This window comes from Sinocyclocheilus rhinocerous, unplaced genomic scaffold, assembly GCF_001515625.1.
Source record: "Sinocyclocheilus rhinocerous isolate Xijiao unplaced genomic scaffold, SAMN03320098_v1.1 scaffold1717, whole genome shotgun sequence".
Taxonomy (NCBI): Eukaryota; Metazoa; Chordata; class Actinopteri; order Cypriniformes; family Cyprinidae; genus Sinocyclocheilus; species Sinocyclocheilus rhinocerous.
This window is the reverse complement of record NW_015660014.1, coordinates 207,423-235,076: the sequence shown is the minus strand read 5'-3', so window position 1 is coordinate 235,076 and position 27,654 is coordinate 207,423. Positions and strand designations below refer to the sequence as shown.

The window sequence follows — 27,654 nt, the reverse complement described above, 5'->3', positions numbered from 1 at the left end:
TGTCCCATCAGGTAATGAAAAGTTCGACACACACTTGTGGTCTTCATCCTCACTTACGTCATATAAGTAGCCAAGTGGTCAAGTGCAAAGACGGCAAGTGTGGGTATTTGGACAAGGCTTATCTCGAATACCGCTCCGGAGCAGTATTCGAGGCTTAAGTGTATCCCATCATGCATCATGTTGTGGAAATAAATCGTGAGACTTTTTGCCGAGATCTCGTGAGAGGTCTTCATGCTCACTTGAACACTTGGACCAAATACAGGAAATACGTCATAGAAGTGGTCAAGTGCAAAGACCGCAAGTGTGGGTATTTGGACAAGGCACTTGATCGAATCGAAAACCTATGAATCGTGAATCGAATCGATTCGCGGTCTACCCAAAGATTCACAGCCCTAATACGCAGCCTTTCTCCAGTGCAGCATACGCCATATTGTCTACCAGGGGACGCCGAGAGGTAATACAATGTGCATTTACGACCTACGGATACTTGTATCCCTACATGAACTGACTTTTAAATATTTCCTTCAGATAAGGACACACACACATAAGGCACTACGCTACTAATACATGCTTTTGTGAATGCACATCGTGTTATTTGCTGGCCACACAGCTATAACTTAGCGAGTGACAGTGCTACTCGCTAACCACTAAAACCTGTCGCGTATTCTTTATAAAAACACACATAAACGGACTATTTGATTCCAAGTCCGATTAAACACAAATATTCGTGTATGTTTTATAATTCTTATGAATATGGATCGTTTTTTATTTTATATAGATTTGTTTAATCTTTTGTGCGAATGTAGCTAGCGGCGTTAGCTTTGATGTGGCGTGTCGCGCCACGTTCAGCTAGCAGGGTTTCTGCGAAAGAACATTAAGATATTTTACTCTGTGGTCATGTATTGAGTAACTTATGCGTTTATAATCTGTTTAAAGTTGTAATAAACAATTTGGAGTGTAAATTAGCTAAATGCGTCAGAAAATGTTTTAGAAATGGCTTAGGCGTGGCAAACGCTATGCTAGTAAGCGGTTAGCTGGCTAACAGCTGTTTTGGAAGCCGATAATAAGATTATCAGAAATCCTATAGTTATATTTATATATAGTTTATATGACTTGTTTGTAATTAATTAATAATGTGGATTATATGTAGATAAAGTTGGGAATGTAGAAAAGCTGTCTAGTGAGCTTGACCGGTTTCTTTGGCTGTGTCATAAGGTCTGTGGCTCAAAACATAATATTGATTTAAGGGAAAGTTTACTATTGTTCCTCGTTACAATGGAGGTTGGAGTGCTTAAGTATCATCCATAGTTAGGCTTTTATGTATTCCATGTGTTTGCTCTCCCGTCTCTGCTTTAATTAAGCTAATTTATGTAATTTTAATAATTAGTAATTCATTCAGGAAGATCACACGGCTGGTCACAAACAGCAATTTGTTAGTCTGATGACTATATGGCAGTACAGTAACCTGGTTGGTTGTTAATGGACGTTGGTCCAGAAATCAGTACTTTGATACCTAGGCTGATGTTGCACAGTGGTGTCTGTAACGTTTACAATATTCTTTGTTTTCCAGCATCTGGAGGGCCATGAGGAATGACTTATAGGATTGCTGTGTCTCCTGAATAAGCTCCTGGATGTCCTCTTTCATTCAAATTACAATCAGGTGGGTTGTTTGTGTGGTGGTTCTGGAAATATATTAAATTTCAAATTAAAGTGGTCAACTTTGAATTGACTTGATTATCAGCTTTCTTAACAGGCTTATTATTATTTTTTTGTAGCTTATGCTCCACCATAAAGTCATCACACCTGCCTTCATCAGCTCCGCCTGTCATTTGCTGCTTGGAGGAACCCTCCAAGGTAATAACCAACATGTATTTTTGAAGCTTTGAAGCAACCTGTACATTTTTGAAGCTTTATGAAATTAATGTAGACCTGGGGTTTTCAATCTTTTAGATGCCACTGACCCCCAAATATTACCATCCTCTTGAGAGGCATTTATATGGTTTCTTCTATAGAGACCTAATTTATACTGTAAAAATATAAAATAATGTCAGTATTGAAAAATATGTATTTAATATTTATTACAAATATCTATTAAATATCTATTTTTTTTTTCATTATAGTACTGTACTTTCAGATGTATTTATTTGTTAGTTATTGTATTTGCTGATTTTTATCAAAAATGTATTTATTCATTTTTATTTATTATAAATGTAAAAAAAAAAATTTTAATATATATATTTAGCTTTTTTCTCTAAACATTTCCATGGATCCCCTAAATGCACTTTCTTACCCCAATTTGAAAACCCCAGTCTAGATCATACAATTCAGAGTTAAAAATTTTTTTTATTTACTGTGCTATAGGGCTGGGCGCTGTATCGAGTTTGCACTATATATATATATTGATTATACACAATATGGTATGAGGCAATACTGCCTATATCGATATACAGTAGTTTGATACGAGTGCATCTGCAAAAATAGCGGAGGACACGGCATAGAGGAGAAACAATAATGTACAGTATGTGGAAAATGTGTTTTTTGAACCTTAAACCGCATAAACACATTTCATTACACCAAATACACAAAATACTGTTCTTTTTAGCAGCATCATATGACCCCTTTAATATAACTAGTAAGATATATTTAATATAGTTTAAAGCAGCTCGCCCCTTCAGATGCTCTGACAGGCACATGTGCTGCTGACAGAAATGCTACTTGCGCTGTTTAATGTGTTTGAGATGTGCTGTTCCTCAGCACATAGCTTGCATTTCACAGGTATATTCTCCATCTTTAAGTGTTAGAAAGTCATAGAAATATTTACATTTTGCTGTCAGGAGCGCATGAGCCTTCTGCATGCGATTCTCCGCTAAACTTCAAAGATTTAAGCGAGTAAGCGCCACTGTGCGCATGTGTGCCAAACAGATGGAGTGCAATAATTCTGACTAAAATATACATTTTGCTAAAATATTTGTAGTTAAACAATAAATGCGCCATGTGTAGAACTTTAAACCTACAAGTAAGTGTATTTTATGATAGCAGTAACTGTAAAGTGACTATTGTAATGGGGTAATCAAAATATAATGCAAGTAATTTGTACTTTTGTTTTTTTTCTTTTCATTTTTAGTTTAGTGAATTTAACTTCTGCTTTAAAAAATAGTTTTTGTTTTTAGATTGTAATGTTACAATGTAATGTGACTTTAGCACCTTTTTCTGCACATAATAGCCCATAGCCTACATGGGTACTTTCAGTATATTTGTTTTTATTGTCTTTAATATAAACTAAAATCGTTTCACTGGACAACATTGGGCAGGATTAAATAAATATTTTTTAATCCACATAGAAAAATGTAGAAAATACAGAGATGTATACAGTATATCACAATCCAGCCAAAAAATACAGAATTATGATTTTTTTTGGCCATATCACCCAGCCCTACCGTGCTATTCAACGCTGTTAGATTTGTAAAACATATTTTTGATCATCCTGCAATCTCTCAGTATTATATTTTTTTGTCTTTCCAGGTGTTTCAGGGAATACCGTGTGTAGAATATGTCTGGCCCTGTCCCAAGTCGCTCTCGAGTTTACCCTGATGTAAACACACAGCGACCCAGAGAGTACTGGGACTATGAATCCCATGTGGTGGACTGGGGGTGCGTTCTCTTGAGTTTTTAGCACTTATAAATTACATGCACTATAAATAGCCAATTTTGACCTATAATTATGTGACTTTATCCCTGTGGATCGTTTCTTTATTGTTCTCTTTCGGGCCTTGGATCAGATGTGCTGCTGCTTATTGTGGCATGCATGCATGCTATGTTTGTCACGTTCAGTGTGTTAATCTCAGATTGTTTGTACTGTATGTTTGTATTCTGCAGAAATCAGGATGACTATCAGTTAGTGCGAAAGCTTGGCCGTGGAAAATACAGTGAAGTGTTTGAAGCCATAAACATCACTAACAATGAGAAAGTAGTCGTCAAAATACTCAAGGTATAATTTGATGTTTGCGTTTACACTTGTATAGAAGATTTGATTGGAGATATGTCAGTTTATGCTTGTTTTTCTGTTCTTGTATTTTTAGCCAGTGAAAAAGAAGAAAATTAAACGAGAAATAAAAATTCTGGAGAACTTGAGAGGAGGCCCAAACATCATAACGCTTTTAGACATCATAAAGGATCCTGTGGTATGTTTATTAAAATATTGGGGTGTTTACATTTCATTGTCTACCTAACTTTTAAGAGTCTGTGTTTTTTTTTTTAATAATGACTTGCAGGTTTTGTTTATTTTCTTGGAAACTTGGTGCATTAGCAAAATATGTATTGTATACGTGGGAGTTTGTTTGTGTGCCCTCGGGTTTAAAACCCATTCTGCTTTGTTTTCAATGCCCAGTCCCGAACACCAGCGCTGGTTTTTGAGCATGTTAACAACACAGACTTCAAGGTAAGAGGTGTTTTTGTTTGTCGCCCCTCCTTAGAGAATTTGTTAAATTTGATATTGTACTAAACTATCTTTTTCTTCACAGCAACTGTATCAAACTTTATCAGACTATGACATCCGCTTCTACATGTTTGAAATTCTTAAGGTGAGATGATCACTCAGGTCTTCCTGAACAAAGGCACACACTACTATTGTTATATGTAGTGTTTTAAGAAAGCGATATAAAGCGAAACATAACCATCTAATATCTGTGTATTTTGCAATGGCGAAACAATTTCAGTTCTGCCCATAGTTTTAGTTAGGAAGTTTCAACAGTGCCCAAGTGCTCTGCTCAAATTGATGTTGGATCTAATGCTTATCTCCACTCTTCTATCCCCAGGCTCTCGACTACTGCCACAGTATGGGAATAATGCACAGAGACGTAAAGCCACACAATGTCATGATTGACCATGAGCACAGAAAGGTATTAGCCAAGTTAAGAGTTTACCCAACATTGAGCATTATTTGTTTACTTTGTTCCTGTGATGGCAAAGCTGAATGTTCAGCAGCCATTACTGCAGTCTTCAGTGTCATGTGATCCTTCAGAAATCAATCTAAAATGTGGATTTGATGCTCAAGTAGTTTTTTTTCTTATCAATGTTGAAAACAGTTGTTCTGCTTAATATTTTTTTTGTGGAAACCACAATACATTTTCAGGATTTTTTTTAAAAGGTAAAAAAGTACCAAAAAAAGTTACGCGATAATTTAATGCATTCTTGCTGAATAGAAGTATTACCTTATTGACCCCAAACTTTTAAAGGTAGTGTATATAGATTGAGGCCAGTTCTTGATTGTTGAATGTCTCTCTTCATTTTAAAGCTACGTTTGATTGATTGGGGCTTGGCTGAGTTTTACCACCCAAACCAGGAGTACAATGTACGTGTGGCTTCCCGATATTTTAAAGGCCCTGAACTACTTGTGGATTATCAGGTTAGTGTCCCAAATTTAAGGAAATGATTTTCCTACAATATTAATAATTTTCATTCAAATTAACGGTGAGTTCAACTAATTTTTTTAAAAATCATTGTCATCCCTAGTTACAATTTTTTATTTTTTTTGGTTGATATTCGGGTTGGGTATCGAGAACCTGTTCCATTTTAGAACCGGTTTCAAATTTCCAAGAACCGGCCATTCGATAAGACATGCATTTTGATTCCGCTTAATGATTCCTGCGTTCACATTTTAATGTGATTTTTAAACCGTTTAAGCGCAAAAAGGGAAAGAACTTGTGCACTGTTATGCATGTCGCGCACACATCTGAAGTGCGAGCACAGAGAACCACATTCCCGGCCTGTGTCTGTTCTCGAATTGTTCCATGCATTTCCACTGCAGAAAAGGTAGTTCCGGGCCGGAACTGATTTTTCTTTCACATCTTGTGACCAGTATGCACAAAACAATGTCAGTATATCCTCGTAAACACGTGTGTGTTTTAAGTGAACGTCACCAGATGAGAGAAAGCGCATGTGTAACAATATTTTTAGATCTGCGAGCATTCGGTGTTGAAGAGACAGCAGCCTGATAAACATGTGCTGCCTGTCATTAATTTTAATCAAAGAACAAGAGAAAATTATTCACTGATCGTGATTGAATATCTTTCGTGACTTTAATGAGGATTAATCTATATTTTATTTGTGAAAAGAAAGCTATGCAGTGTTTTTGATACTATGCTTTGAAACTATGCAGTAAACTTTTGATTTAAATTTCTGTACCTGAAATTTGTTCAGTTGTATTTATTTATGCTATTGCTAATTGATTTGTTTGTTCCTATTTTATTACTGACTGTTTACTTGTTGTTAACAATTTAATGTTTGAAATGTATATTAATCTAATTGTTTTTGCTGTGGTATTTTTTTGCTAAAACCATAGGCAAAAGTTACTCTTGTAGACCTAGTGTTCTGTAGGCTGCTGATTTTTGCTCATGTTATTCAGCTGCAATGCTATGTAAAAAGACACAGAATAAGTTTTCTCGAATAAGTTTGACATCTAAATGTCAGAAATTTTTTTTTCAACCTAATTGGAATCGAAACTAGGAATCGTTAAGAATCAGAATCTATAAAATTCAAACTATACCCAGCCCTAGTTGCTATTAACATTTAATGAATTTCAGCTGATTTTTTGAGTTGTCAAAAAATGTTTTGATCTGTATCTAGATGTATGACTACAGTCTGGATATGTGGAGTCTTGGATGCATGCTGGCCAGCATGATCTTCAGGAAGGAACCATTTTTCCATGGACATGACAACTATGACCAGGTCAACCATTTATTAATTTTTGATTTTAGCATGAACAAACTTATTTATTCTAAACAAATAGCTGGGATGTTCAGCCATTCATCTGATGAATTCATAAACTTGCTGTGTAGAGAAAATAATATTTGCTGGGTGCTTTTATTATGCTGGGTATTTGTCTGTTGAATTTATTGATGTGATTTATATTTCTTTCTAGTTAGTTCGAATTGCAAAGGTTCTGGGTACCGAGGACCTGTATGATTACATTGACAAATATAACATTGAGCTGGACCCACGCTTTAATGACATTTTGGGCAGGTATGACTTTAATACACTGTTGATCATTATTGACAGACTCTTTATCAAGTTGATTAAAAGAGGTATTCTGTTTTGAAGTATCTCCATAGTTATTTAATTTTCAGTTATTGTACTGAAGTTCTATATGTGTGCGTGTATAGTCATGTTGGTACCATTTTTAACATGTCTCTTTCTCTTGTTCACCCAGACACTCCCGGAAGAGATGGGAGCGGTTTGTACACAGTGAGAATCAGCACCTGGTCAGTACCGAGGCTCTGGATTTTCTGGACAAGCTGCTACGTTATGACCACCAGGCCCGACTGACGGCCCGCGAGGCCATGGACCACCCTTACTTCTGTGAGTTCCCCGAGTTTAGCACTCTTGAAAACTTGTGAATGCATATCCAGTCTCTAATTGAATGTGCATTCTTGCTTGCTTGTTCTTTTATATACAGTTGAATAAATCGACGACTTGATTTATAATAGACATCCAAACACTCCCAGTACATTGTGTGTAGTGAATAATGGAACCCTGCAAGGTCTATGATCACTTGATGACACTAGCATTTTTTAAAGCTATTTGATCAGGAATAGGGTTGCAAAATTCTGGGAATTTTCAAGACTGGAATTAATGGGAATAAACTGTGAATTTGCTAAATTGCAGGAACAGGGAACTTAAATGTAGTTGAAAAAAAAAATCTTGCAGCATAATCTTGGTTAAAACAACCAGATTTAATGCAATTTCAGTTGAATTTCTACCCTGCACATTCCAATCACATACATCGCACACTTACTGCAGGGCTATTGAGGACACATCCCCTAGATGCACTGTGCCTTTCTCCATAACATGCACAGATAATTTCTTGAATCCTGAACACAAAATGATGTCAAAATGTCCATCTTGGTGAGTATTCATATAAATTACATAAATATTACTTAAATTTGTTTAAAACTTTCTTGTGCTGTGATTAAGGTGATGCATAACAAACTTATACCATTGTAAAAACAAATACACTGACTGAGCAAATATTTAGGTGAGGAGATAAAAAAAAAAACTGTCTAAAGATGACCCTCCCCCACACACAAGCCCCTTAGTCACCTAAGGGCGGAATTCCCCCTCATTTTCCAGGCTTCCGTTCAAGTAAGTTTTGATATTACTTGGGTAAATATATTTGATTTGTGTTATTTAAATTTAACTAGCAAACAGCAAAATTTGTTTATACAGTAGTTAGCTAGCCAGTAAATCAGATATTGAAAATGTAAGCTAGTTAGCACTATTTCGTTGATAATTTATGAGGTTAGGTATCATGTGCTAGCTAGCTCAAGCTGTGATGCTCTTTCTTGTACCTTCTGCTAGCCAGTTTTCTGTTATCATACAGAAGTACAGTACTGGTCAAAAGTTTGGATACATTACAATTTTTTATGTTTTTGAAAGAAATCTCTTACGCTCTTCAAGCCTGCATTTATTTGATCAAAAATACAGAACAAAACCGTAATATTGTGAAGTGTTATTACAATTTAAAATAATGGTTTTCTGTTTTAATGTACTTTAAAAAAAAATTTTAGTTAACGTTCAAAACTTTGGGGTTGGTAAGAGTTATTTATATTTATGTTTTTGAAATAAGTTTCTTATGCTCACCAGAATGCATTAGATCAAAAATACAGTAATATTGTGAAGTGTTATTACAATTTAAAATAATGGTTTTCTGTTTTAATGTACTTAAAAAAAAAATTTTAGTTTATTTTTTTTAACAATACACTACTATTCAAAAGTTTGGGGTCAGTAATTTTTTTTTTTTTTTTTTTGAAAGAAACTAATACTTTTATTCAGCAAGAATGTGTTAATTTCATAAAAAGTGATAAAGACTTATTGTTCGAAAAACATTCTATTTTGAATAAATGCTGTTCTTTTTAAGTTTTTATTCATCAATGAATCCTGAAAGTATCACAGGTTCCAAAAAAATTCATTTTTAAAATTTGTATTAGTTTGCATGCATATCAACTTGTGGCCAAACAAAATTTTTATATTTATGTTTGTACATGTTTCTATAAATTTCCCCACATTTCCAATTAATTCCCATAAATCTCTAAGTTTCCAACTTGGAATAGTTCGAAAATTCCCCAGATTAAATTCCCATGCAAAGTTTCCGGAAAATTTCTGGAAATTTTCTGCCCCGGCTTTGCAACCCTAATCAGGAATAAGTGGTAGCCCTAGCCCCGGGGTAGGCAAGTTCGGTCCTAGAGAGCCGCAGTCCTGCAGAGTTCAGCTCCAACCCTGAAAACAAAACTCACCTGCCTATAGCCTTAGTAATCCTGAAGACATTGATTAGCTTGTTCAGGTGTGTTTGATTAGGGTTGGAGCTGAACTCTGCAGGACTGCGGCTCTCTAGGACCGAACTTGCCTACCCCTGCCCTAGCCCAATTGATAAAGCTATCATTTAACTCTGACAGTTATAAATTAAAAACCCCATCTATGTTAATGTTGACTCTTTATTTGTTTCTTTTTAATTTTCCTGGAAAAAACAACAACATTAAAATATTTAATGGTTATAAAATGCAATAGGTTAAGTGAATGGCTTAAACTTCTCACACTAGAACAAGGCTATGCTTATTGTTGAGCCCTGAGTTACTACATTTCAATGTAACAGTTTAATTGGCTTCAGATGGAATTGATATACATGTTGATGGACACTTCATGTCATTATTTGTCATATATTTGAGATAATGGGCGAATTCCAGACGGAAGTGAGCATCCCTATGCCCTAATCCCTTCGAAGGGCAGAGCCCTTGAAGTGTGTTCTTTGAAGGGTGCAGGGCATTACTGTCTCGTATAAGCGTTTGAAAATCCCTTGGCGAAGGGAATGACTGATCAAATGTTACCTTGACAAAGCACGCAGCACTCCATCAGTTGTTGCAAATAAATATATGCACCAAGAGCTTGTAACACTCCAAAGAGAAAGGAAAAATTTAAATCGAATCATATGACCCCTTTAAAAAGCATCGCAAGATCTACTAACTGAAGATCACATGATCACAAACGGAAATCACTTCCGTGAAGTGACCATCGCATGTTCCCTTCGCTAACGGACTTCTAGAAGGGCCCTTCATTAAGGGATTCAGTTGTTCACTTTCGTTTGGAATGTCCCTACAAATGGCATCCCCTTCCCGAAGTGCCCTTCAAGTGTGCAAAAAAGCCGTTTGGAATTCGCTCATTGTATTTCATATGTGTCTTTGTATATAGATCCTATAGTTAAAGACCAGGGCAGAGGAGCGCCAGCTGCAGGAATGGCTGCTAGTTCCACGCCAGTCAGCTCTTCTAGCTTGATGGCAGGTAAACGGTTTACCTTTCTCTCCAGCGCTTCACCTCTGTTTGGGATATTTTGCCTAAAATGAAAATTGTCATGCGCTCAACATCGTGTCACTTCAAACCTGTATGACTTATTCTGCAGAATGCAAAAGATGATATTTTGAAGAATGTTTCAACTTCCACCCCCTCCCCCTCCATACAGGGCAAGTCAGTGGAGTCCAGAACAATACTGGACCCCACTGGCTTTCATTGTATAGACAGAAACAGAAGCATTTTTCAAAATATCATATTTTATGTTCCATAGAAGGAAATCTTACCGGATTGAAATGATATGAGGGTGAGTAAATGACAATGTTTATTATTGGGTGAAACTTTTTTTAAAACTTATATCCTACGGTTAAAAAGTATTTGCCCAGAATGTTACTAAGAGAGATATTCAGGCTTCAGCATACACTAGGCTAAACGTGTTGGTGGCTTTCACACTGCAGGCATCGCCTCTATGACTCAGAGCACACAGCCCAATATCGCCAACATCAGCGCCGGCTCGCCCATCATCCCTGGCCCAAACACAATGGCCACACAAGTGCCCACTGCCGCTGGAGCCCAGCCCTGAACACCGCCTGCCCCACACACCTCCCCCGACCCCCTTCTTTCTCACATCCATCTATCCGTCTCTCTCTTCTGTGGGCCTGCTTGGAATTGTGAATCAGTGGTGAAGGGGCGGGGGGCATTGATTTCATTTGTGGTTATTTTTATGTTGCAAATAACACAAACTTTTGTTTTTCTCCTCAGTTGTTGTTGTTTAGGGGTCTGTGAACTCAAAAAGAAACCCATAATGTTTTTACACCTGTCTGTATGAGTTAGAAAAGCAAACGGTTGTGAACTTTCACTCGCCGTGACTTGTTTAGAAACACTTAAATGTCCACCTGAAGAAGGATAATAAAATTTATTTTATATGTCCCTCTAGTGTTCTCGTGCTCAAACCATTACACTCACTGACTTAAATTGTTTTTTGGGAGCCAGGGATTTTTTTTTTAATGTTGTACCTGGTATTTTAATCCCTGTTTTTACGAGTCTTGATCACAAAGTTCACAAAACCTGGTGTCATATATTGAACTTCTCCGAGTATAAATGCCGATAAGGAGTGATTTGTTCCTTGGTTTTGAAGAATATGATGAGGACTAGACAAAGCAGATTTGATGTCCGAGTCATGATTCTTCTCGTTACGGCGTGTTTCAACTCTGCATTTGGACTGAAGGCCAGATTCAATCAAAACTACTGTAACATTTCTGATTTGTTCGATTATTGTGTAACAAAACAGTCTTTTACCAATGATGGAAGCTCTTTTGTTTTAGCTGTGCTGGTTCTGTGTATATTGCAGGTTGATTGGATTTGGTCCTGGATCTTGTTGAAGTCGCACTAGTTGCTGTTCAAGGACTTGTACCAATTACGGAGTAACACAATCAATAATATGCCAATTTTTGTGTTACCTTTTTACCGTTTTGTGTGTGTGTTTGTGTGAGTGTGTACGCGTGAGTGGAGTTCTTTTTTGTTTAAGAAGTTTCAGACATTTGTTTGACACTGAAGAATTTTTGTAATTTTCTTTTGAGAGGCGACTGTTCAGTGAAATACACATTTCTTTCTACCCCACGATTAAATCAATTAAACAGGTGAAATATCAATTTAGCATTGCATGTTGTGTTTGCCCTTGGTTGGCTGATTGAAGAACAAACAAGAATATTATGTGGAAGGTTTGTGTCACTCCCAAAGCATTTTGTCTAGACAAACTGAATCTTTAATACCTTAATTGTTTAAGTGTTTCTTAAATTGTTTTTACTTTTGGTCTTGTCTATTAGTGAAAGATGTTTAAGACTAACTCTGTAGTGGAGGCTGAACTCATGTTTGTCCTCTGCCTGTGTTCAGTGTGACGAGTTCAAATCTAAATATATTACTGTATTGTAAATTCATTCAAAGTTTGCAATAGATACTTTTGCAGAGATTTTTTTGTTTTGTTTTATAAATCATTTAAAAGAGAAAATATATTGTTTAAGGAGAAAAGACCATGTCACTTGCTTTATTCAGCTGTATGTTTAATGCAGCCTCTCTATTACAGTGAAATGGTATGTTTGAAGTCCGGTGGGAAAAACAGTCTACCTCACTCACATTTATACGGAATTCAATAAAAAAAAAAGGAAACCAATTGTTGGCTGTCGTTGAAAACTAGCTTTAATTTTTCGTTTAAAGCTTTGCAGTTCTCTTCCACTGAGGCGAGTTTTACTAACTCATCAAAGATTGAAACCAGATTTAAGTTTCGTCCAAAACGATAGTTACTGCGTGTATTGGTATTATCCAGTACTGGCACACACACAAGACAAATATATTCTGAAGAGAGAGAAAAAAAAAACGTTTTTCTTGTAATATAAGTTAGAGACGTTGTGCTTCACCAAATCGTCATACTAATTATCTTATGCTTTGTTTGCTGTTCATTTCCTGATTTAAAATGTTGGCAGTCTTGTTAGCAATGGTTTGCGAGTGTAAATAGTTTAGAACTTTATTTTGTGCTATTTCACAACATTCTAAAAATAAAGTACTAAATAAACATTAAATGAATAAAACGAAATAAAAATCAAGTAGGCACATGCATTTTTAAAAAAGAGCCAGTATGTGTAATAGATTTTGAGCTGCTCTGTCTTTATTTGTCCTGTTTTGTTTCTGGCTGTGACGAGTTTTCATTTGGAGCAAAGGGGTTTGCACGTTTGTAGCGTAGTCCTCTAATACATGTTAAACCTTCTTTCTTGAACTTTTTCTGCTTTCTAGTGGACATGTGAGAGAATTTATTCATTTTCATTTTAAAGGGTTAGTTCACCCAAAAATGAAAAAATCTGTCATTAATTACTCACCCTCATGTCGTTTCAAACCCGTAAGACCTTTGTTCATCTTCGGAACACAAATTAAGATATTTTTGATGGAATCTGAGAGCTGTCTGACCCTGCATAGACAGCAACACAACTGAAATGTTCCCAAGTCCAGAAACGTAGCAAGGAGATCTGTAAAATAATCCATGTGACATCAGTGGTTCATCCGCAATTATATGTAGCTACGAGAATACTTTTTGTGAGCAAAAGAAAAAAAAAATTACAACTTTATTCAACAATTCGTCTCCTCCGCATCACCCTGTAGTGCCATTTTGGAGAGTATCAGCTGGACGTAAACAAGATATGCTGTTCTGTGTCAGCTGCGTCACGCGGCTATGTTTCCTACTTTGTTGTGATTTGATCTGAACGAAAACGGCGTATCCGTGTAGTAGTAATAGTAGTAAGCGTCTCTAAATTAAAGGTGTCCCAATTAGCTGGTAACTCCTGAAAATAATTTTTTTTATCTATATGCATTTCAAATAGTAATTTAATACTCCGTCCTTTATTATCTGTATATTTAAAACATATTGTGTGGGGGGAATGTCATTTAAACAATATTTTAAAGCGATTTTAACACCAATGACAAATTATCAGAAAGTGTCTCACTTTACCTGTACTCATCCTAAACTTTGTTATCCTCATTGCAGTCTTCTAAATTGACACAGATCAATTCAAATGTGATGCTTTTTTATTTATAAAGATCCTTTCCTCTAGTGTTAATGAAGCAAATGAATAGATGGATGACAGCCTTTAATCTAATGGTTTCCTATTTCTCCACAATGGCACAAACAAAATCCTTCAGTGGATCTCTGTGAAGGGAAGGAAATGCCATGGGGTAAAATCAGCCATGCATCCCCTTATTATTAAAAAAACACACCTGCCATTCAGAACAAAACAGGTCTTTGCTGATTTCTGGTCAGCATTTTCCACTATAAAATACAACATCCGTGTTACTAGTTTTCAAATATGTAGGGCTGTTTTATGAGTGCTGGTGTAAAATTAATGATTTTGCACAATGAGAGAGACAGCTCGACAATATTGAATGTATGTTTGTGTTTCATTTATATTAACATTTGGAAAATGTTGTAATTTTCTGTCTTATTCTCCCTCCTGGCTCAGGATCAACAGCTGCCTGACTGTTCTCGTCTTTATAAATGCTGTATATTCAGCAGCCATGAGAGGTAAACTTCATTTGATTTTGACTTGATTTGATTTTGGACAGTTTTAGGTTTTAGACGATTCTAATTATGATTGTTTAGCACAATTATATAATTATTTTGCTTTGAAAATACATTATTGTAAATAATTCATAATGACATAATCTATATTTTAGAAGGGAGTGAAGATTTGTTACGTTTCCTGAAGGGTGAGCATGTTGTTTCCTTTTCCCTGCTAAAAGGAATAATTTTACATTCATGTTACATTCATTATTTATTCTCATTTTGTACATTCTCGCCTCAGATGCATTTGAAATGAATCTACCTCTTGACCACACTGAACCAACACAGCTCTCAGGTCTGTGATTTGTTGCTTCAGTATGACCTTTCTTGAGTCTGTTGCATGGAAATGAAGGGAAGTGCAATTAATACTCTTATGTGAGAATCAGAAAATAGTCAGCTGTGCTATTGGTTGTTGGTTTCTGACCTCAGGAGCCCTTTTTCCTTAGAAATGGATCTAGCAACAGAGAAGATTCTGGATCCTGTATATCCGACAGATCCGACTGCAGGTGAGTGATTAGATAGTGATGGAAAAAAGGATGTAATGTTCAGACCTATATGTCTGACGATTTAAGAAATCACTGACAGTCCTAAATGTGACATTATTTAATGTGATTTTTTCTCTTTACAGAATGTGAAGCCCCAGAAATGGTCTACTCTGCTGGTATGTTTTATTATTTCTTATTATTTTATTCCTTTTTTTATTAAAACGTTTGTGTTTTATGGGATGATGGCCATATAATGTTTTATGTTTTTAAAAATTCATGTGTCTAAAGGTTTTTAAAAAAAAATTCATTTAGACTTTTCCAATACAACACCCAAACCAAATTTGGTAGAACTTGCAGGTAAATTAACAATGTGTTCTATCCAATTCAATAAAAAGGCTGATATTTGACTATTTTGTCTACTGATTTTTAAAAACACATGATCCTCTGTAACATGTCTTTCCTAAGATGTTGCTGGAGAGAAATCCAGAGAGAGCAGCAACTCAGGTGATCAGTCATATAAAACAAACGAAAAATAAAGCTAAAACTAATAGTATACATTGTTTAGATATTTATTATTTCCTAATTTCCTTTTTAAACAGACAGCAGATTAGCTGAAAGAGCATCAGCAGAAGACAGCAGAGGTACAGACCTGTATTATATTTATTATACTTGTGCATGCATGAATAAGAGTATCATGAATTACATTCTTATTCCCTAAAGCCTATTAGATTATTTTTGCCATTTTGCCAAGTTATTTAACAGAAACACTCCAGCCTGTAAAATATAATCATATTTTGTCTTCAAACATGTAACTAATTCAATATACTGTTTGCTTCAGAAGGTGACATCTACAAGAGGTTACGGCTGAGAACAGCACTTGCAGGTATGCTGCTGGATTTAATGTGATTGTTGAAATAAACGATTTGTTCCCCTTTTTATTTAATTTTTTAAACTTTTATCTTGTATGCTTCGTCACTGACATTCTCCGGTCAACAGACACCCACAAAGCATTACAGGAGCATTATGGGAACTCAGCAGGTACATGATAGTTCCATCTGTTCCTCACCCTGCTACTGTTCGTTAACATATCTGCTGACGTGATATTGTGTGTTAATATAGAGAGTATGAGTATGGACAGGACTGACATGGGCACAGATGTGACTGAGGGCTCAAACAAACATTTTAATAAAGCAACAGGTATGTAGTTTTATGTATGTGATCAAATCTGCCAGAGATCATGTAAATGTAAAACCAATATAGGCTTTAGTTACACAAAAGCCATGAATCATGATGGTTGCAGTGTTATAAGGAGTAGGGCCGTCTCATTCTAGAGAGATCTGATTGGATACAAATTTGTGTTGTGCAGATGAGTACTGAACACATACACTTGGGGTTTTGGGATTTTTTTGTATTTTTATTTTATTTTATTATTTATTTAGTTATTTGAAAGAAATTAATACTTTTATTCAACAAGGATACATGAAATTGTAAATACATTTATAATGTTATAAAATATTTAAATGGTGAATACATGCTGTTCTTTTTAACTTTTTATTCATCTATTCATCAAAGAAGACCGCAATAGGAGAGCGCGCGGCATCAGCACTGGAAATATAAGTTTGTCTTACTACTTTTAATGAAGAGGATTGTGTGTTGACCGTCTGCGTGTTACTTTGTCTCATTCGCGGCAGTTTGCGCGTCGGCTTGCTGAAAAGATACTCAGCTATTCGTCCGCAGCAATGCGTGTTGCATTAGCGCAGTCTGACTAATGTCATATAGCCTATAACACGCTCTCACACGTTTATTATTTTAACATTTTGGGAGGAGTAAAATTTACATATGTGGTTTCAACAACCAGACGCATTTACACTTGTCCAGTTTCGTCTGGAATGCGGCCCAGACCACCTCCTGAAGTGGTTTGAGCGATCGGATTTATAGCCGTCTCGAATGCGTTTCGGAGGGCATTTACACCTGGTCTTTTCACGATCGGATAGCTATCCGATCAGAAAAAACGCATGAAGTGACCAGGTGTAAACCGGCCCAAAAGGTCTGTAAATAAGTAATGTTTTGGCTCACATAAATAAATCTTTTTCTGTATAATTTGCATTTTTGTTTTTATTTTATTGAACATATGCATCATCTTACAATTCTGTGCAGTGATGGAGGACATTAGTAGTCAGGAAATGGACAGACCTGAGGAGAATGGGAGATACCGACCCCCAAGGACCCAGAAGTTGTTAGATTAACACAACTCTGTGGTCACAGGTACAGACAGACTAAATCTGGACTTTATGAAAGAGATGGATCCCATAATCAGTAGAACGAACCTCAAAGACCAGGCTGGTAAACCACATGATACTGACAAACACCAGCAGGAGAGCCGCAAAAGAGCAATGGATTTAGACAGCCCAGAGTTTGTGGACACCCCGGATAGACCAGACCTAGATGCTGACAGTGCAGAACGTGGTGGTGGTCGACGAACATCTCAGACACAAATCTCAGGTCAGTCCACTATAAAACCATTTATATATAAAACCATTTATTTATATTAAACATTAATATTATGCAGGAATCAAATCGAAACTAAGCTATGCTGCTAACCAGGACATATACTGGACGACAGCAGGGAATGGGCTCCTGGGATGCACAGAAACATCTGCTGAACATCCCATGGAAGAGAACAACAGTCTGGATGCCCCTAATGTGGACCAGAAGATGTAAAAGGACACAATGAGCTATCAGAACCAGCTGAGGAAAATATGTCCCACCAAGAGAGTACGAGCATCCAACAACCCAAGAGCACAGCTGGATTTAGATAGTCTAGAGAGAGAGAGTCAACAGTGAACCTTTGAACAGAGACAACAGCAGAGAGAGGCTGGAATATCATGAGGCAGCTCCTCTGTAGAGCGATCCCCCCTGTGTCCCTAACTTAGGACACATTTTTCTGAATAAGAATAGCGTCACATAAACTACTACTACTACAATTACTATTTTTAATTATTATTATTAGCATAAACTGAAGTGTCAAGTGTTTTAAAGAGAAAAGTCCAAATAATAATATTTTTGATTATTTTATTATTATTATTATTATTCATGTCTGTCCATTTATTTATTTTGCTTTTCCCCAGTATTATTTATATATATTTTTTCGTGCTACGAAAAAAATGGTCTGTGCGATGAATAAATTTACGACTGTAGCACGCGTGCGATACAGTTTTGCATGTTCATAACACAGCCGCTTAATAGTGTGAAGTGTTATATATATATATATGAATATAATGTACAACGCCACATGCATTGCATAAAACTTTCAACCTCTGTAGCACCAGTGCTATGTGAAAAAAAAGTTAACGTACAGCCCTGTAAGGTATACTTTATTGTCCCAGAGGGAAATTTGTCTTGGGCTCTAAATACAGCCACTGCATCACAATACTTAATGCATTGTACAATAAAAAACAAACATTAGTCTCTAACTCAATAAAACAACCATAAACATGCATAAAATAAAAAAAAACCTCACTTAATACTATTTAGTGACTTAATTGCAGATGGAATGAACAAATTCTTAAACCTGTTTGGCGTTTAGATCTTAATTAAACGTGCAAGGAAAAGTTACACTTTACCATTGTTCTTAAGTACCAATATTTATATGGTGCACCTTGTTTAAATACCTTTAAACGTCCTCCATATGCAGTTAATGGCACTAATGTTCCATTCATTCCACTGAACTGATTTGTGTCCCACTGACAGTATTTTAAAAGATTTAAATGGCTTTTTTCAGGTCAGAGGTTAGCAACGGAGCTTTTTCTGCTAAATTTAGTCCCAGTTCGCACAGAACGGCTTGCTGCGAGTCTATCATTGATTTAACACAGCTCTAAATGATTAAATCTCTCAGCATGTAGCTTTAGACAGACAAATAGAGGGTTTTTATCAGCTATGACAAGACAGCTCGCAGCTCTATAGACGCGATGGTGATGAGTGTGTCTAATACGTCGGCCAGATCCACCTTTCCTATCCGTTTATCAGACAGATCCCGCTGTCTTCTCCATTTATCATATAGATCTCATATTACCCCAGGTGCTTATTTGTCCTACGGTGTTGATTTTGGTGGGTTTTCATGACTATATGAAAGGGGCTTCAGGTACCGTTGCTCGATGGTGTCCTGTCGGGGTCATAAATCATGCAGTCTCTTGACGATGGCAGGCTTCATCAACTCTACCAGGCCTCGGAGAGTCTTTTTCACACACGTAATTGTGACAGAGATGTCAGCATGTCTAAGGAGATTTACAAGAGATTCTCACTCAAAGCAATGGTGAAATGACGACTCCACTCACAGCTGCGCGGCTGGTCCAGCAGGCCTATCGATCTCCACACGGCAGTACTGGGGGTTATTGAAGACACATTCGTCTGCAAAAGGACCATCAAATTACAACTAAACCTGTTGAATGAGAGACATAGATCATATGAAACAAAAGCATTAAAGTGGTCTAAATCAAGTTAAGCTCAATCGACTGCACTTTGTGTTGATTCAACTTGTCCCTCCTTTTATTTGGAAAAAAATGTAATTAAGCTCAGTCGACTGCACTTTGTGGCTCAATGCTGATTCAATTGGTCCTTCCTTTTATTTGGAAAAAAACAACAACATGACATTCAGGCTTACAAGTGAGGCAACTGTAAGTGAAAGGGGCCAATCTGTAAATGTAAAAATACTCACTCATACTCATTTCAATAGTATAGCCACAAGATATAAACAATGTGAGTATTAAAAATTGCTTACTAACCTTTTCTAAGTAAAGTTAAATACAATTTTAGTGCTTCGCTGCCACTGTAAAAAATAATTTTTCGAAGCAGTAAATAAAATAAAGATTACTGAAGTAGGTTTTTAAAGAAAATACTGTTTCAGTTTTTCTAAATTTCATGTTTAATTCATTGTTTTACCTGCTGTTTTTTTTGTAATCGTGTGTGAAATGTAGTGTATTTACAATTGTAATTAATTGTGTGAAATTTACTGAATTTACTGCACCAAGTTGTTTTCTGTGTAAACCTCTAAAACGACCACAAAAATGAAAAGAACAGCTTTACAGCTCAAATAATACATACGTTTTAACAGAAAAATGCAGCAAATATTATCTAATTAGATGTTAATCTGAATTAATATTTTAAACTAATTAAAATTCTTAGTATGTTTTTATAAAATTATAAGCTATAATATTTTTTATTATAAAAAATAGGTTCCAAAAGGATTTTTTTCTCAGTGGTGCCATAGAAGAACAATTTTTGGTTCCCCAAAGAACCTTTTAAAAATCTAACCTTTTGTGGAATGGAAATGTTCCGTGGATGTTAAAGGTTCTTCAAAGATAGCACTGAAGAACCCTTTATTTTTAAGAGGGTATGCTTTTAAATCCTCCAAAAATGGGCCCTTTCACTTTCAATGCAGGTGCCTCACTGCAACCTCAATTTTGGTTTCTTCTTCTCTTTTAATGAGAAAGAGGAACAAGACAAATTGTTTTTGTGCTATTTATACCACATTATGCCACAAATGCTGTCAGCAGAGTTTAACTCGTATTGAACCGATCTAGTACTCAATGGCAATCACCAAGAGTCATGCTGTGTGTTGTCATCTCATTCGGCTTTACAGCAATAGTTCCCACGTGTGGAAGGTAACAAGGGGCAACTGGTCTGACACATCAAAGCCTGTTAACATAATACAAACAATGGACATCAGCAGATTGTACAATGATGCAAATCTGCCAGTTTTTGACATTAAGATAATTGTTTCAACCTTCACAGTCTCAGATTCTACCTTCCAATATCATGATACTTCTCACGAAAAAGATGTTGACCTGTTACACATCTTGTGTGCATTAAATCTAGAGACATTTAACATCTTCAGAAAGATCTATCACTTGGATGAAGCCTTTGAGACAACACAGCGCAGCTCCAGTGTCTTGTGTGTATATATGTGCCTGCACAGGTATTTTATATGTACATCCAGGACAACAGACGATTCACAAGTAACCAGTCTTTATAGACCAAAAATAGCCTAATAGATGTGGGGGTTTTTATGGGTCAAAGTTGTCAACCGTGTCCAAGAACACCAACAACGGTGCTCTACATTCTTCAGATTCCTCATTTATGAAGGTTCTGTCCTGGGACTTGAGCCCTGTAAAACCAAGTGCTTCACTGAGCTCCATCAGCACATCCAGCTGGTCTCAGGCCATGCTGGATACACAGACCTGAATGCTGTCTGTGGTTTGATGTTTAATATATTTTACCACATATAAAATAAGTCAATCTGAGTTTGTGTTTCATATTTCAGCTTGATACACAAAATTGGAAAATTGTCGGAACCTATTTAAATCCCTTTGAGACACAACGCACAGTTTTCCCATTTAAACAAAATCACTCAAATAAGTCGATTTTTCCCTCTTGGTTGTGGTTTTCTGCTTATTTTGTCCCTCTTTTTTCATCTCTCTATAAACTCAGTCTTTTTTTCAATTGAATTCTCCATTTAAAACAGATAGACAGACAGCCAAATAAATAAATATGGTTTCTAGCCTATACTTAAATTCACATAACTCGAAGCTATTTGTCCTCCGTGATTAGAATGACGCCTTAAAAAATTCATAGATGTTTGTCTACATTTTGCTCATGGCAGCAGTTATTTGATAAATTCATTCTCAGTGTATTGAATTCACCTTTTTGTGATTGTGTGACCCTGCTGGTGTTCTGCGTAGGTTGTTTTTGAATATCTTTAATACATCACTACACCAGTAGGTGGCGAAAAAGTGATTTTTCGTGTATTATGACTTATGAGTGAGTTTAATCGTTCACTCGACTCAAGCGATTGGTCTGATTCATTCAGGAACGCCACATGTGCCGATTGAAGATAGACGACGATTGATTCTGATGTGGTTTCATTTGGATTTATTTTCGTTGGCCGTGCAAAAAATAAACTGTGGGAATGTTGTCTAAAATGTAAGTACTCAAAATTTCCTTCTTGTTTATTCAGATGTGCCTCGCTGATATTCGAAGTGTTCATGTTATTTTGCTTCCTTTTTTATTTGTAATTTGTAAATTAAAATACCTGGAGGTGAGGAATAATACACAAATTGTCATATTCACTCAGTATTACTTGATCTAATTCAAAACTATCTCAATTACAATTAAGTACAAATTAATTGTATTCATTTGTGTTTTAGGCACTAAAACAGTCCAGCACTTTATAGTCAATCACATTTTTATTTTGAAATAATGAAGATTTCTGTGCCACCCCAGACTGGCTGCTGACCCCTTCCTGGCCACCCCTACAAAAACACCCTGGCTCTGCCACTGGTGTGTACAATCCCTCAGGTTTTATTGGATGACTCAGGAGTCTGTTTGATTCAGCGTTTCATTTGGAAAACTGGTAACTGCATGTCGAATGTTTCATGTTCTAAATGTATACATATCTAGAGATCAGCCAGTTGGCTCTGTTAACAAGACCATGTAGTGACCACTTTGGACGGATAAATGTACTATAGATACTACATCAAAAATAAATTTTCTCTGCCAGGATTTTGAAAGACCAACAAGAAAATGAGACACTGTTGAAGCATGAAATGCTATGAGCAAGACCTAATGCTGACAGAGCTGATGGGTTTATTGGTCATCCAACAGAGTCTCGATTACATCTTTGCTTTGTTACACACAAAACCAAATCATGAGTTTGTAATAATGACTGAAGCCTCGTTTGAGGTCCTGTCCCATGATCACTGCTGGACAGCTGACCATCTGCCAATGAGTCTGGTTTCTTTCAAACCCCTGAAATCTTCCGGCTCTGGGTCCAGAACCCCCTGCGGCCCCCAATGCAATTTGTCCCCAATGCAATTTGCCGATCCACACACCAGATAACCCGTGTGAGCAAATATGTGTGTATGTTCACCATGGAGAGCTGTTTCCGTCTATGTGGAGTGAGGGGGAACATGTGTGATCGCTTCATGTCTGGCTGCAGCCTCTGCGGGAGGAAGTAGGGTTTTATTCTGCAATGGCTTTTCCAGGCGTAACAAGGAATGGGAAAGAGATGCAGAGGGAGAAAGAGGAGAAGAAAGAGGAGAGAGACTATTTTCATCCGATTCCAACACCTCGCAGAGAGCCTTCACACAATAACATGTTATCCAGAGCCTGTCGGAGTAAAATCTGAGATTTCCAGATATTAAATTATGAATAAAATGAGTGTGTGTGCAGGGAGTATATACTGGGTCTTGTGAGTTGGGAGAATGTCAATTGAGATAACTCCCAGAATCCTTATTCAAAACTTTAAAGTAGCTCATTGAAGGATCTGATCAGTATCTTGGTTCATTTTCAAACCCAACATCTGGGCTCAGAGCTTCAGGGATATTTGCTGATATTATGCTCTACTATTGAGTTCAGTTCCATTGTGCTTTATTGGAATTGGTTGTTTCTTCAACTATAGACACTTTTATGTCACAGGTGTTGATTTTAATTACAACTAACAACTAACTTTTTCTTTTTGTTATGTGAAAGTCACATTATAAACATTGGAAACATTTAACCATACCTTCATATATATTCATATTTTTTGCTATTTTGTAAATTACCTATATATATGTATAGATGGTTTTTTTATGATGACTTTTAATCTTAAAACATATAAATACATCATAACATATTGTTACAAAAAGTGAAATCATAAACAATTTTGAGATGAATTTGTTGTTAAATTGGGTTTATTTAGGATACATAAAAAATAGGTAAACAAGCTAAAAAATTCAAATGTAATTTCCACTAACAAACGCCACATGACATTTACTGGAACAGACAAAAATGACAGAATTCTGTGATGCATGCACAATGTTAGTAGAAAATGTAAATAATCTAGTGTGAGTGTGAAAGTATTAATTTTGTAGATGGGTCCCATCAGGGCCAAATGTAGAAGAAACACCCAATTAATTTTTCTTCACAAAATTCCAACTCACTGAAGTCAAAGTAGCTGTTATACAACAAAATATACTACATTTAATAATTGTATTTTTTTTAATTATTTTTTAATTATGGAGACTGTCAAGAATCAGGCTCATGGCTTTTCTTGTGTGCTTATTTAGTGCATCGTTTTGATATATATACGTTTTGAGAAAAAGCTGTCTGGTTTTTGCAAAGTTTATGCTTAGTTGCGTACTTAAATGTTATTAATGGTGTTTCTGCTCTGAGAATGCACCTAATCCAACACTCTTAAAAATAAAGGTGCTTCACGATGCCATAGAAGAACCTTTTTGTCTAAATGGTTCCATAAAGAACCTTCAACATCTGAAGAACCTTTCTGTTTCACTAAAGGTTCTTTGTGGCGAAAGAAGGTTCTTCAGATTACAAAAAGGTAAGAAAGAGATGGTTCTTTAAAGAACCTTTGACTGAATGGTTCTTTGTGGAACCAAAAATGGTTCTTCTATGGCATCGCTTGAAGAACCTTTTGAAGCACCTTTATTTTTAAGAGTGAAGGACTAAATTTTATGTCTTTGAAACCAGGCCGTAAAAACAGCCTCTCTGCTGATTCTGCATCTACAATTAACTCTAACTGTTCTCTGCAAGACATTATTTTCTTAATTTAATTTTGTCTTGTTTTCCATTTTAAAAATATATAAACATCCTTTTAAAAAGGATAAATTACATAAAATACTGACTTCTCAAAAAAAAAAAACGACATAATTCAAAGTGAATTTAAGAGAAGTTACTTTTAGCCTTTTTAAAATAGTTTTAAGCATCTAAAATATTCCAATGGATTTCTTTTTTTTTTCTTTTCATTTTGCTTTTCAAGTAAATGTTCTTATTAAGGATGTTTAGGTAATCTTACTGAAACAATCACTCAATAAGAAAATACATTTAGTTTGGTGTACTTCATAAACCTCTTTCTGAAGACAGTTTAGGCTAATATGCATATATACCAGCTTTTATTTATTCTTTAAAACCTGGAAAAACAGGAGTGGTTTTACTGGTGGGGTGGTGGGTGACAACCTTGTGAACTAAGCCTTTGCTTCTTGTCGGAAATTTGATTAAATGCGGCAAAGACTGGGTGACCCACATGTCTGGGAGTGGAGATTTTTCATTTTTCTTTAATACTCATGTTTAATTTCATGATTGGCTAAAGCTCCAGGTGGCTGCTTAATGTCCAACAGATGGGCCCTCCGCAAACCCAATTTTCCATTGCAGGCTGATGGCAATAAAAGGAGGGATTTTCACAGTTCCGCAGGCACCCCTCGCATTTCCAATCTCCCAGGGGCAGAGAGAGAGAGTGAGCAAGACCGCAATGCTATACTTTGTTTTTATTAAAGCATTTGATTGACAGCAAAGGAAGATTTTTCCAGTATTAAACTCTAGGCCCAATTGAATGGGACAGAGTACACCAAGTCTTGATTTTGAGCTACTGGGACTGAGTTATACCACCTTTCTCTTTCTCTCTCTATCATTCTCTCTCTCACTCTTTTCCTTTTCTTTTTTCGTGTCTGCTATGAAGCCAATGGTTCTGTGGTGAGACACAGGGAGCTGACAGATCGGCCCTTAAGATCTCAAGGCTTCTTTTACTATCAAAACTTGTTAACGCACATTCTTACTTGAGGATTTGGATGGGATGGAGAGAGAAAAAAGGATTCAGAGGGGAGGGGGTATAGAAGGAGAGAGGGGCCTTAGGATGCATCAAAGCCGGGGTCTTGAGAACACATGTTTGGGCATAAAAGTGTGTGTATAGATTAGGAGTGCTGTAAAACCAAGAACTTATTCTCCTAAGGCCAGTCAAATGAGGAGAGAGAAGCAGCTCCAACTCCCTCTGTCCTCACTGACCTTCACCATCACTGTCCTCATCCTCTTCCTCACTGTGATATCAGGGATCAGAGGTCAAGACTGAGGTGCACACTAAAACCTGAGGGAAAGTCATTCGAATCCAAGATTAGGGTTCAGTTCTTGGATATCTGAAGTAATGGACAATGTTTTCTAATTTATCCGCTTTTACCAAATTTGCTTGTAATATTTACCTGAAGAAAAAAAGACAGCTCAAACGAGTAATAGTTTTTTTTCTATAAGATTTTGTTCAGTGTGGATTTTTTAAAATAATATATTATTATAGTAAATTTAATAAAGAAATCTTGCCACATTAGTCATGTTCTACTGTTTTCTGTGTAACCCAGCATTAGGAGAGGTCAAATTAGCAGGTCTATTTCAACAATAGCAGCTCAATATTAGCCTCTCCAACAGGAAACAATTAGCTAAAAGCAGGTATAAGTGGACAGGATCGTGTTTTCTGACTGTAGAAATGTTGACACGGAGCTGGCAGAAACTCAAGTCACAGAAAAGGAGTTTTCTCTCTCCCACAGGTGCATGTGTGTGTGTGTGTGTTTTAGGGACTAGACTCAGAGAGAGCTGGAATGGACCAGCCAGGCTCTTTGGACACCTGTCATTCCATCGTTGCTTTACTGGTTCCCGTCCTGTGGTATTCACAAGGCTCCCTGCTGAATCTGTGAAAGCTTTACCAGAAGCCTGAGATATGGACTGATACATGAACACTCTGACAGAAAACAAAACAGATCTAATACAAAAAAGGCAGCAGAATGGAAGAGAACATCTTTATGCACTTCAAATCCATATGAAATCCAATAACTCAAATACCAAAAAGTATTTTGATTGACACAAATTGAGAACTGTCACAGGATCCTCTGAATCTAACTGGCTTTTCATTTGGACCATATAAAACACACTGAATCCAAACCAATTACCAAAGGAATGATATGAGGATATTCATACCCTTTCCCTCTTCAGTATGCAGGTGCTGCTGGTTAGCATATTTAGGGCACATATTATTCCACTTAGAGAATTTTTCAGGGGTTTGTATTCTTTGTTTGAAATCATTCAGATAATTTTTAAGGTCATACAAGTTTGGTGGGGTTCATAAGTGGAAAGTTTTTAATACCTTTCTGATGTTTTTAATTACAGGTCCGACTCTTTCTTTGACAACAATATCCAATGACATCCAGCATACAGGTCAGTGTGCAGTACTTTTATCCGGACACTTTTATACAAAGAAGCTCACGTTGCATTCAAGTTATAAATTTTATTGTTTTATGCATTGTCTGGAAATCAAACCTTCGTCTCGGATGTTAATAGCACCATGATAGTTAACATTTACAACTCTCAAACAAAGAGATTTTTTTTTTCTTTTTCTAAACTGATTTTGAAGCCTTGTGTTCTAGACAGTGTCTCCTTTTTTGTGCCATTCAGCTCTCGATCTCTTAACCTTAGTTAAACTGTATGAAAATTGGACCATTTCCATGCAAAAAGTGGTATTAGTGGACCAGCTCTGTTGCCATTGCAACTAGTCTCTATACAGTGCCGTCTCCAGCCACGGGATGATGAAGCACTGTTGATGTTGGATAACAAGCAGATGGAGAGGGAAGGAGTGAGTTAAATGATCTGAGAGCACTAGACCGGTTACAGTTCACAGACTCTATATTGAGCGAAATATGGCTGAGCTGAACAGAGGGATCCACTGAGTGTGGGAGACTTTACTAAGAGTTTACTGAGACTGAGAACAATGCTGATGGTCTTGAGATAGTAACACTCAGCACTACAGAAAATAACATTTTTGACTAATTTTACCAAGTTTGCTTATTTGGGGTTAGATAACAATACACAATGTTTTGTGCCCTTTGTAGGAATAATTGTCTTACAAAGTATGTACAGTAGAAT

At 36.4% G+C, this 27,654-nt stretch overlaps 1 protein-coding gene and 1 pseudogene across 1 annotated transcript; both read left to right on the top strand.

Annotated features, from left to right (window-relative positions):
• The first annotated feature begins 369 nt into the window (after nucleotides 1-369).
• On the top strand, nucleotides 370-12,668 carry LOC107724782 (casein kinase II subunit alpha-like). Its single transcript, XM_016533808.1, has 15 exons — nucleotides 370-454; nucleotides 1,571-1,660; nucleotides 1,776-1,854; nucleotides 3,523-3,651; nucleotides 3,877-3,988; nucleotides 4,080-4,181; nucleotides 4,388-4,438; nucleotides 4,521-4,580; nucleotides 4,815-4,898; nucleotides 5,294-5,404; nucleotides 6,625-6,726; nucleotides 6,920-7,020; nucleotides 7,208-7,356; nucleotides 10,240-10,329; nucleotides 10,794-12,668. Exons 4-15 carry the CDS (start codon nucleotides 3,551-3,553, stop codon nucleotides 10,916-10,918), a joined length of 1,188 nt encoding a protein of 395 aa, XP_016389294.1. The 5' UTR covers nucleotides 370-454; nucleotides 1,571-1,660; nucleotides 1,776-1,854; nucleotides 3,523-3,550; the 3' UTR covers nucleotides 10,919-12,668.
• A 1,490-nt stretch (nucleotides 12,669-14,158) lies between these two features.
• Nucleotides 14,159-17,882, top strand: LOC107724777 (uncharacterized; annotated as a pseudogene).
• The last annotated feature ends 9,772 nt before the right edge of the window (nucleotides 17,883-27,654 follow it).